This window comes from Coregonus lavaretus (assembly GCF_964263955.1).
Source record: "Coregonus lavaretus genome assembly, contig: HAP1_SCAFFOLD_980, whole genome shotgun sequence".
NCBI lineage: Eukaryota > Metazoa > Chordata > Actinopteri > Salmoniformes > Salmonidae > Coregonus > Coregonus lavaretus.
In genome coordinates this window covers 77,501-88,247 of record NW_028167007.1, presented here as the reverse complement: position 1 = coordinate 88,247, position 10,747 = coordinate 77,501, and the positions used below count along the sequence as shown (strand labels likewise).

The 10,747-nt window shown below is 46.1% G+C and overlaps 2 protein-coding genes and 1 long non-coding RNA gene across 3 annotated transcripts in view; all 3 read right to left on the bottom strand.

The window, feature by feature from the left end:
* Nucleotides 1–898: 898 nt before the first annotated feature.
* LOC311113978 (serine/threonine-protein phosphatase 6 regulatory ankyrin repeat subunit A-like) lies at nucleotides 899–4,984 on the bottom strand. The gene is made up of 8 exons (XM_084189240.1): nucleotides 4,904–4,984; nucleotides 4,383–4,602; nucleotides 3,788–3,959; nucleotides 3,439–3,584; nucleotides 3,231–3,313; nucleotides 3,054–3,136; nucleotides 2,837–2,928; nucleotides 899–2,631 (listed from the first exon to the last, which is right to left on the bottom strand). Exons 3-8 carry the CDS (start codon nucleotides 3,841–3,843, stop codon nucleotides 2,504–2,506), a joined length of 588 nt encoding a protein of 195 aa, XP_084045366.1. The 5' UTR covers nucleotides 3,844–3,959; nucleotides 4,383–4,602; nucleotides 4,904–4,984; the 3' UTR covers nucleotides 899–2,503.
* A 9-nt stretch (nucleotides 4,985–4,993) lies between these two features.
* On the bottom strand, nucleotides 4,994–5,962 carry LOC311113976. Its single transcript, XR_014611066.1, has 3 exons — nucleotides 5,880–5,962; nucleotides 5,244–5,331; nucleotides 4,994–5,021 (listed from the first exon to the last, which is right to left on the bottom strand). It is a non-coding gene; the product is annotated as an uncharacterized lncRNA (long non-coding RNA).
* A 34-nt stretch (nucleotides 5,963–5,996) lies between these two features.
* The window catches only part of LOC311113982 (2-hydroxyacyl-CoA lyase 1-like), a 12,689-nt gene continuing 7,938 nt past the window's right edge, over nucleotides 5,997–10,747 (bottom strand). The window contains exon 9 of the mRNA XM_084189249.1: nucleotides 5,997–6,081. The gene's annotated coding sequence lies outside the window, so the exon portion shown is untranslated. The remainder of the gene's footprint in view (nucleotides 6,082–10,747) is intronic.

Here is a 10,747-nt window from a genome sequence, read left to right as displayed (position 1 = left end):
CGTCAGCCAACCCTTCTATGGCTCTTGGTCAAAAGTAGTGCACTAGCCTACATAGGGAATAGGGTGCCATTTAGGACGTATTTATGAAGGTGATGCCATAACCTTTGACCCCCATTTGACCCACAGCAGATTCTACTGTACCTTTAGCCAACTCTCATGACTCCCCGGCCATAGGCTTTCTAGTTTGATATTACAGCATGAATAGCACATTATTTCATTTGTTAAACAATATTTAATCCACAGTAATTACTATAATTGAAGATTTAAAAAAAAAAATAACATGCCTACCTTGCACTCTTTATTCTCCATCTCCTTGCAAAATCAGCACATTTCCTTGCCAAAATGAACGCATTCCTCCAGCACTAGCGAGGATCAGACTGAACTGCTCCAGCGGTTTCTGATCCGTTTCGACGTTTATCAGTGATGACGTAACAATGCTGTAAAGATTTGACGCACTTCCGATCTCGTGCTGATGCAACGCTCTGTGCTGTTGAAAGCTGACGTATGGAAATCCTGCGAGTTGGAAACAAATGTAGGCTATTGTTGCCCTTAAAACTGTAATGTTGAGGACGCCATGAACAAATAAAATACATAACCCACACCGTTAGGCCAAAGTAAATGCATTTTTTCATCACTTTGCCAATAGACTTCTTGTTCCTCGTTGTAGCCTTTCTTTTGGGATTGGCACCACTGTCACTGCCTGACACCTAGAAATTGATACTGCGGTTGTCACATAAAACAGATAACCCATAGTTCATTATTAAATAACATAACTCATTTCTTTATTTTATTACTCATAAAATATACAGCAATCTTCAGATACTGAAAGAATTCATGGGAGTTTCGAATTCAGTCACTATTTCATATGTACATGCTAGTTTCATCCTTTTAAAGAAAAAAAAGGACACGAAAAACCTGTGAACCTCCTGTTCCTGATTTGACTAACATAGCATATGTATTGTACATATTTCCAGTTAAAATGATTTTCAAAAAGAGACAAAAAAACGGCGGTTTGAACAAGCCATCACATAAAAGGATTGAGTGGTTTCATTTTTTTGAAGAAGTTAAAGCAAGCAAAACCTGTCAAAATACATTGATTATAAGACCAAGACAAATAATATAGATTTTCAACAGAAGAAAATCTAAATGCTGCTGTCCTACCATTGGTTTACAGTGTTTCTCCTCTCCAAGGGAGGCATGTTTTCCCCCTCGTATGCCTCGGAATAGTATCAGTGCTTTTCACAAACGTTGTAATACTTAGTGTGCATCATTGCTTTCGCTCATACAGTTGCCCCTACTCTCCTAACCTCCCCTCAGTAACTAAAGAAGGCACAAAATGATGATGACATAAATATCACAAGAAAGAATACATGAATGAATCATTTACTTTCTAAAATATTTTAGGTAGGTTTAATAACGCAAATGTAAAAAGTCCTGTTGCTCACATACCAGTATGCAAAATCTACATCCTAAATGGCACCCTATTCTTTATAGAGTACACTACTTTTGACCAGAACCCTATGGGCCCAGGTCAAAAGTAGTGTACTATAAAGGGAATAGGGTGCCATTGGGGATGGAATTTATTTGAAATTACTAATGAGAGCAAATACTACGATTTTTTGGTTCCCACAGAGGGTCAGGAGCTTAAGACATGAATGATTTTAATAAAATGTTTGTTCAGAAAAAATAAATGATTTCCCCTCCTTCCACATGGATTACAGACAAGAGGCTAGGTACGTTGACTGTCTTAGTGTGCGGATAAACATGACCATCACTCTCATAAAACTTAAATGAAACATCACTCCTTATGTTTTTTCTCAGCCCAAAACGCTCAATCCCATTTCTACTGTCAAAACAGGTTTTGAAAAGGCTTCTTCCACATCTTTTGGTCCATGTCTGTTTTTCACTCAGTGAAGTGCTACTATCTCTTAGGACTACAGGTTATTGCCGTCATAAGGTGTCCGTCTGTCTGTTGGCTGGACAGTTTCTACCGTTTAGGACCTTTGTGGGTAAAGGTAAAGGTGGGGTATAGCAGCAGCAGTTCCTCTGAAGTCCAGTATCTGCTGGAAGGACACCTGGTGGTACGAGAGGATGAGTGTGGCCAGCCAGCCTGTTGTGCCTCCCCCTCTCTCTCCCTCCCTCCCTCCATTTCTTTCTCTCCATCTGCGGGACTCTTAAGGCTCCTGTGCGGACTGTCTCGGCTCGTGCCCTCCCAAAGCTGGCTGTGGTGATTTAAGACACGGTGTGTATGTGTGTATTTGTTTGTGGCCTCTGCCCCACTTCACTGTCCATCCGCCTGCCCTTGGCTCCCCTCCTGGGCAGCGACCACCACCACCCTCAGTACGTCTCTGAGTCTGAGTCGTTGAGGTCCTCATCCTTGTAGAAGCCTCCATCGTGGTCGCGGTGGCCGATGTTGTTGAAGCTGCAGTAGGAGCTGTGCTCGCTGCGCAGCACGGGCAGGCTGTCGAAGGTCACACTCTTGGAGGGGCTGGTGGTGTAGTGGTTAATGGCACTGAAGGACAGGCTGGGCGCCGGGTTGCAGGGGGACACGGGCATCATGGTGGCCAGGATCAACGCCAGGCAGTCCGCCACGTCTTTGTTTGGGGGCGCAGGCCAAGGCAGGCGTGTAACCTGAGGGGTTCAAACAGAACAGCAGAGGGTCACTTCAGGAGCATCACCGTTTACTACAACGCTTTTGGTGAAAAACATGAAATAACACCAGGCTAGGAGATACAAAGTTAAGACAATAACCAAGCAGTGGATTAGAGAGAAACATTTGTGGACACATTGAGAAGAGAAGTACAGAAGAAAACAGTGTTAGCGTAATGGATCTTACCATTCTCATCGACTGCGAGCACGCTAGCACCCTTCGCTAGTAGCTCCTGCACCACCACCGTCAGACCATTTCTGGCTGCAACGTGTAACGGCCTGAGGAGAAAGTACCGTCAGATTAGACAGCAGAAAATGAGGATACCTCCCAAATGCCAGACTATTCCCTATATAGTGCACTTCTTCTGACCAGGGCCCAATGAATACAGCTGAACCATACGTACGTCTGTAAGGCTGCGTTAGTCGAGTTGATGAGGTTCCTGTCTGTAATCTTCTCCAATATCAACAAGGCACTGGTTTCATGCCCCTTTAAAAACCAGAGTCAAACATGTCAGACCAAAATTTAAACCAGAGAGAGCCAACTGTTCAGATGAACGTCATCTTGATGTGGGAATGCTCACCTTACTGCAGGCCAGATGAAGAGCAGTGTTCTTGACTGCATCCTGCAGGGTGAGTTCTGCTTTGGCACTGCTCACCAACAGCTCTGACACAGACAGAGAAACATAAAGAAACTCAATGAGGAAATTAAGCGACTTATTAAAATATAAAACAGACAGGTTGAACTTAAGCCGGCTGGCGAGGCAAAGTGGAGGAGAGGGGGCTGCATACCGACGGCGTTGGTTTGTCCGTTCTCAGCAGCCATCATGAGGGAGGTCTTCCCGGAGGCGTCGGGGGAGTTGACCTGGGCGTTGTGGCCTAGCAGCAGCTGAAGACACTCCACGTGGTCCGTGAAGGCCGCTGCATGCAGGGGGGTCCTGGAGAGAGGAAACGTATTTCACCGATATCGTGTAGGACTGTTATAAACAAGTTTGTTCAATTAACCCTGTTTATACCATAGAAATATAAAATCACTAATAGATGTATTAAAAGTAATCTACAATCCCTCATCCAACCCCAGAGGTCATTTTAACAACATTATTCTCCAGAAGAAAAGGACTTTGTCATGTGCTGTAGTTACCGGTTCTTGGTGTCAGTGGCGTTGACAATGGCCGGCCCCAGAGTGTCAATCAGCATCTCTGCAGCCCCCTCGTTGTCATTGATCACAGCACAGTGGAGGGGGCTGAAGGAGTTGCCCTCAGTCTTGTGGAAAACCTCCTGTTCCAGCAGCACCTCTACACACGTGTCATGGCCTAGTGGAAGATTGATTCATTTAATTTATAATTAAAAGTAATAGGTTGCTCCAGCAGGAAACATTACATACAGGAAAAAGATGACGTCGCTGCAGACCACAACAATACTCTCCGAGAAAGCTAAAAATCTGACAATCCCTGACAAAGTCCTGTTTCAGTGTAAGGTCCTCCACTGAGAGTCATAACCCTTAATTCTGTTGTAGTCTTGTTCATTCCCCCACATGGCTCCGTCCACACCAATCGAATGCTTTTCAAGCCACAAGAGGGAGTGAATGAGTGTACACTTCATGGAGGAGAGAACAGAGCTACAGTCCAGTTAGTCAGTACGTACCGTTGTATGGCCTACCTAATTCAGGGACATGTTTACAGTGCTGAAGAGAGAAAATCAGAAAATATCTAGTGTTCCGTTAGTTCAGTACGTACCGTTGTAGCAGGCCCAGTGTAGTGGCGTGTAGCCCTGGTTGTCTGTGATGACGGGGAGGGTCTCCACTGACTGGGCGGCGTGTAGGAGCCCCCCCAGCACCCCGATGTGTCCGGATGCCGCCGCCAGGTGGACAGGGGTCCGCCCCTTACAGTCCCGAACCAGGAAGCTTGCGCTGTGCTGCAGCAGGGCCTCCACACACTCCTCATGACCCGTCACCGCCTGGGAGGAAGGGCGGGGAGACAAGAATGGATTTGAATAACTAATAATCAATGATATAATAATGAATCATCAATTATTTAAAATGATGTCTGGAGGCAGGTCCCTACAGGGATGAATACACCACTACCCATGGACAACTACTTTTCTGAAGATAATATGTATATTTGGGCATAACTTATATTCCATGCTAGATCCCACCCCAAAGCCATCCCTAGTAGTTCAATGGCCCCATCCCTAGATCAGAACAAGCCTCCCCGTCTCTTTCTGTGTGTGAGCGTATACAGCCAGCTCTCCTCCTCACCCCTCTGTGTAGCGCTGTTCTGCCCCACTTGTCTTTGGCTTCTACGCTGGCTCCCTTGTTGAGCAGTGAGTACACACAGTCTGTGTGTCCGCTCAGCACCGACAGCATCAGAGGGGTTCTGATACACAAGACAACAAGGTCATATTACAAACTGGTAATAACCAGGCTGAGTCCCAAATGGCAACCTATTCCCTATATGGTACACTACCTTTGACCTGAGCCCATAGGGTTCTGGTTTAAAGTAGTGCACCAAGTAGGGCATAGGGTGCCATTTGGGACGTATTCCTAGTGTCAAAATCTCTTTATTTCAGGAATTGTATCCAAAACCCAATTGACTTACTGTCCATTCCCGTCTTGAACGTCCACTGCACTCTGGAGGTCAGCATTTCCAATCAGCAAACGCAAACACTCTGAATGACCGTTGGTAGCTAGAGGAGGATAAATACAGAGGATAGAAGAATGTGAGATGATTGACCGTCAGTAGCTAGAGGAGGCTAAACAGAGAGGATATAAGAATGTGAGATGATTGACCGTTGGTAGCTAGAGGAGGCTAAACAGAGAGGATATGAGCTGATTGCTGGACGACTATTACCTTCACATGAACAGACAGATTTCTAGAACAGTGGTATTGGTAGATGACATCCTCATGATGTTAACACAGCAGATAATAAATCATTTTGGGGCTGAGGCCCTCGAAGCCTGTCACCTGCTAGCTGTGTACCTGGCTCTGGATAGAAGTCCCCCTGTGCACTGATCTAGGATCAGCTTACCCTCCCCAGATCCTCAACCATTAGTGGGGAACATGACAAAAAATGTCCTTAGATCAGTGTGTAGTGGGCATTTCACACTATACTATATAAACATCCCTAGAGTGGACATTGGCGTCGTAGCAACATGACCAAACAAATCTCCATCTTGGTCAGGAAAACTTTTGAATTACAGAATCTCTAGGTCTTACGTGATATCCTATGCATACCTGCAGCGTGGATGGGGGTCCTCTTCAGGGTGAAGTCTTTAACCAGGATGGAGGCTCCCTGGTTGATGAGGACGTCAACACACTCCACATGGCCTTTAAAGGCAGCCAGGTCCAGAGGGGTGCGCCCCTGGCTGTTCCTCACGTCTAGATCCAGCAGAGACTGAACCAGGACCTCCATAGCATGGTGGTGGCCGTGGTACGCCTGAATGGAAACAAACACACAGTCTGAAGCAAAGTCCAGTGGTATGCCTGAACAGATATACACTCCTAATATAATCAATGTCCTATAGTAGACCAGTGGTATGCCTAATATAATCAATGTCCTATAGTAGACCAGTGGTATGCCTGACGGAAACATGGATTACCACTGAAAACACTGCTACTCCTACTGCTCTCTCCTCGTCTGACCATGTGTTCTCGCATACCCCGAGAGCATCCGGTCAGAGGGGTGGTGGCACAGGAATCCTCATCTCTCCCAAGTGGACATTCTCAATTTTTCCCCTAACCCATCTGTCTATCTCCTCATTTGAATTCCATGCTGTCACAGTCACTAGCCCATTTAAGCTTAATATCCTTGTCATCTATCGCCCTCCAGGTTCCCTTGGAGAGTTCATCAATGAGCTTGACGCCTTGATGAGCTCCTTTCCTGAGGATGGCTCACCCCTCACAGTTCTGGGGGATTTCAACCTCCCTACGTCTACATTTGACTCATTTCTCTCTGCCTCCTTCTTTCCACTCCTCTCCTCTTTTGACCTCACCCTCTCACCGTCCCCCCCTACTCACAAGGCAGGCAATACGCTTGACCTCATCTTTACTAGATGCTGCTCTTCTACTAATCTCACTGCAACTCCCCTCCATGTCTCCGACCACTACTTTGTGTCCTTTTCTCTCTCGCTCTCCTCCAACACTACTCACTCTGCCCCTACACAGATGGTAACGCGCCGCCGCAACCTTCGCTCTCTCTCTCCCACTACTCTCTCCTCTTCCATCCTATCATCTCTTCCCTCTGCTCAATCCTTCTCCCTCCAATCTCCTGATTCTGCCTCCTCAACCCTCCTCTCCTCCCTTTCTGCATCCTTTGACTCTCTATGTCCCCTATCCTCCCGGCCGGCTCGGTCCTCCCCTCCAGCTCCGTGGCTTGATGACTCATTGCGAGCTCACAGAACAGAGCTCCGGGCAGCTGAGCGGAAATGGAAGAAAACTAAACTCCCTGCCGACCTGGCATCTTTTCACTCCCTCCTCTCTACATTTTCTTCATCTGTTTCTGCTGCTAAGGCCACTTTCTACCACTCTAAATTCCAAGCATCTGCCTCTAACCCTAGGAAGCTCTTTGCCACATTCTCCTCACTGCTGAATCCTCCCCCCCATCCTTGACCGCTGGCTATGTCCCTTCCGTCTTCAAGAGAGCGAGAGTTGCTCCCCTTCTCAAAAAACCAACACTCGATCCCACTGATGTCAACAACTACAGACCAGTATCCCTTCTTTCTTTTCTTTCCAAAACTATTGAGCGTGCCGTCTTTAGCCAACTCTCTTGCTATCTCTCTCAGAATGACCTTCTTGATCCAAACCAGTCAGGTTTCAGGACTGGTCATTCAACTGAGACTGCTCTTCTCTGTGTCACGGAGGCTCTCCGCACTGCTAAAGCTAACTCTCTCTCCTCTGCTCTTGTCCTTCTAGACCTGTCTGCTGCCTTTGATACTGTGAACCATCAGATCCTCCTCTCCACCCTCTCCGAGCTGGGCATCTCCGGCGCGGCTCACTCCTGGATTGCGTCCTACCTGACCGGTCGCTCCTACCAAGTGGCGTGGCGAGAAGCTGTCTCCGCACCACGTGCTCTCACCACTGGTGTCCCCCAGGGCTCAGTTCTAGGCCCTCTCCTTTTCTCCCTATACACCAAGTCACTTGGCTCTGTCATATCCTCACATGGCCTCTCCTATCATTGCTACGCTGACGATACACAACTAATCTTCTCCTTTCCCCCTTCTGATAACCAGGTGGCGAATCGCATCTCTGCATGTCTGGCAGACATATCAGTATGGATGACGGATCACCACCTCAAGCTGAACCCTGGCAAGACGGAGCTGCTCTTCCTCCCGGGGAAGGACTGCCCGTTCCATGATCTCGCCATCACGGTTGACAAATCCGTTGTGTCCTCCTCCCAGAGTGCGAAGAGCCTTGGCGTGACCCTGGACAACACCCTGTCGTTCTCCGCTAACATCAAGGCGGTGACCCGATCCTGCAGGTTCATGCTCTACAACATTCGGAGAGTACGACCCTGCCTTACACAGGAAGCGGCACAGGTCCTAATCCAGGCACTTGTCATCTCCCGTCTGGATTACTGCAACTCGCTGTTGGCTGGGCTCCCTGCCTGTGCCATTAAACCCCTACAACTCATCCAGAATGCCGCAGCCCGTCTGGTGTTCAACCTTCCCAAGTTCTCTAACGTCACCCCCCTCCTCCGCACACTCCACTGGCTTCCAGTTGAAGCTCGCATCCGTTACAAGACCATGGTGCTTGCCTATGGAGCAGTGAGGGGAACGGCACCTCCGTACCTTCAGGCTCTGATCAGTCCCTACACCCAAACGAGGGCATTGCGTTCATCCACCTCTGGCCTGCTGGCTCCCCTTCCTCTGCGGAAGCATAGTTCCCGCTCAGCCCAGTCAAAACTGTTCGCTGCTCTGGCACCCCAATGGTGGAACAAGCTCCCTCACGACGCCAGGACAGCGGAGTCACTCACCACCTTCCGGAGACATTTGAAACCCCACCTCTTTAAGGAATACCTGGGATAGGATAAAGTAATACTTCTACCCCCCAAAAAAAAAATAATAATAATTGTAAAGTGGTTATCCCACTGGCTATAGGGTGAATGCACCAATTTGTAAGTCGCTCTGGATAAGAGCGTCTGCTAAATGACGTAAATGTAAATGTAAAACTCTAACCCTATCTCTAATCCTAACTCTAATCCTAACTCTAACCATATCTCTAATCCTAATTTTAACCCTGTCACTAATCCTAACTCTAACCCTGTCTCTAATCTTAACTCTAACACTATCTCTAATCCTAACTCTAACCCTGTCTCTAATCCTAACTCTAACCCTAACTCTAACACTATCTCTAATCCTAACTCTAACCCTGTCTCTAATCCTAACTCTAACCCTGTCTCTAATCCTAACTCTAACCCTAACTCTAACCCTATCTCTAATCCTAACTCTAACCCTGTCTCTAATCCTAACTCTAACCCTAACTCTAATCTTAACTCTAACCCTGTCTCTAACCCTGTCTCTAATCCTAACTCTAACCCTAACTCTAACCCTAACTCTAATCTTAACTCTAACACTATCTCTAATCCTAACTCTAACCCTGTCTCTAATCTTAACTCTAACACTATCTCTAATCCTAACTCTAACCTTGTCTCTAATCCTAACTCTAACCCTGTCTCTAACCCTGTCTCTAATCCTAACTCTAACCCTAACTCTAACCCTAACTCTAATCTTAACTCTAACACTATCTCTAATCCTAACTCTAACCCTGTCTCTAATCCTAACTCTAACCCTGTCTCTAATCCTAACTCTAACCCTGTCTCTATCCTAACTCTAATCCTATCTCTAATCCTAACTCTAACCCTATCTCTGTGTAAAGGACCCCTATAAAAGACCATTAACCACAAAAGGTGGTGCAGCTTTACTGATAAAACATACAACTCAAAAACTGGAGGGGCTTTATTGACTGGAGGGGCTTTATTGACTGGAGGGGCTTTATTGACTGGAGGGGCTTTATTGACTGGAGGGGCTTTATTGATGAAACATGTAACTCACTGACTGAACAGGGTTGTCATGTTTATTGTGAAACTAACTGGGCCAAAAAAAAGCTTTAAGCTTCTCGTAAAAACAAAATGGTCTCCACAGTGAATAAAAGCAAATAATTAAACCGAATAGAGGACAGGTCTGTGTGACTATAGGGTTGGGTTGCTGTCTACAGTATGGATTTAAGCAGGGCAGATGAGGGTCAAGCCTTTGTCCCACTCTATATAACAGGATCTGAGCTCAAAGCTGTAATAAAGACTGTTGCCTCACCGGCTATATATGCAGGTGTCTGTGCCTCAGCCTATCGTTCAGCTGTCTCCTGAAACACTTTTAATACAATCTGAAACTTTTCTTCGTTTTTGAGACCGTCATGTACCCATGCTACTAAACTTCTTGAAATATCTAATGTGGTATCTTGCTAGCAGCTGCAAATTAAGGTGTTGGCTGTCTTAGAAATTAACTGTTAATGACAGACAGAGCTGATGGTTGTCTTGGTAATTAGCTGTTATTGACAGACAGAAGGTGATGGTTGTCTTAGTAATTAGCCGTTATTGAGAGACAGAAATGATGGTTGTCTTGGTAATTAGCTGTTATTGACAGACAGAGCTGATGGTTGTCTTGGTAATTAGCTGTTATTGAGAGACAGAAGGTGATGGTTGTCTTAGTAATTAGCTGTTATTGACAGACAGAAGGTGATGGTTGTCTTGGTAATTAGCTATTATTGACAGACAGAAGGTGATGGTTGTCTTAGTAATTAGCTGTTATTGAGAGACAGAAGGTGATGGTTGTCTTGGTAGTTAGCTGTTATTGACAGACAGAAGGTGATGGTTGTCTTGGTAATTAGCTGTTATTGAGAGACAGAAGGTGATGGTTGTCTTAGTAATTAGCTGTTATTGAGAGACAGAAGGTGATGGTTGTCTTAGTAATTAGCTGTTATTGACAGACAGAAGGTGATGGTTGTCTTGGTAATTAGCTATTATTGACAGACAGAAGGTGATGGTTGTCTTAGTAATTAGCTGTTATTGAGAGACAGAAGGTGATGGTTGTCTTGGTAATTAGCTGTTA

What these genes read in the sequence shown, in the direction of transcription:
- LOC311113978 (XM_084189240.1), bottom strand. Translation starts at nt 3,843, where the DNA reads ATGCTGATTGACACTCTGGGGCCGGCCATTGTCAACGCCACTGACACC. An exon ending in CGGACAAACCAACGCCGTCG is followed by an intron (nt 3,314 to 3,438) that starts GTATGCAGCCCC and finishes TGTCTGTGTCAG; the next exon opens with AGCTGTTGGTGAGCAGTGCC. An exon ending in TTCATCTGGCCTGCAGTAAG is followed by an intron (nt 3,137 to 3,230) that starts GTGAGCATTCCC and finishes TGGTTTTTAAAG; the next exon opens with GGGCATGAAACCAGTGCCTT.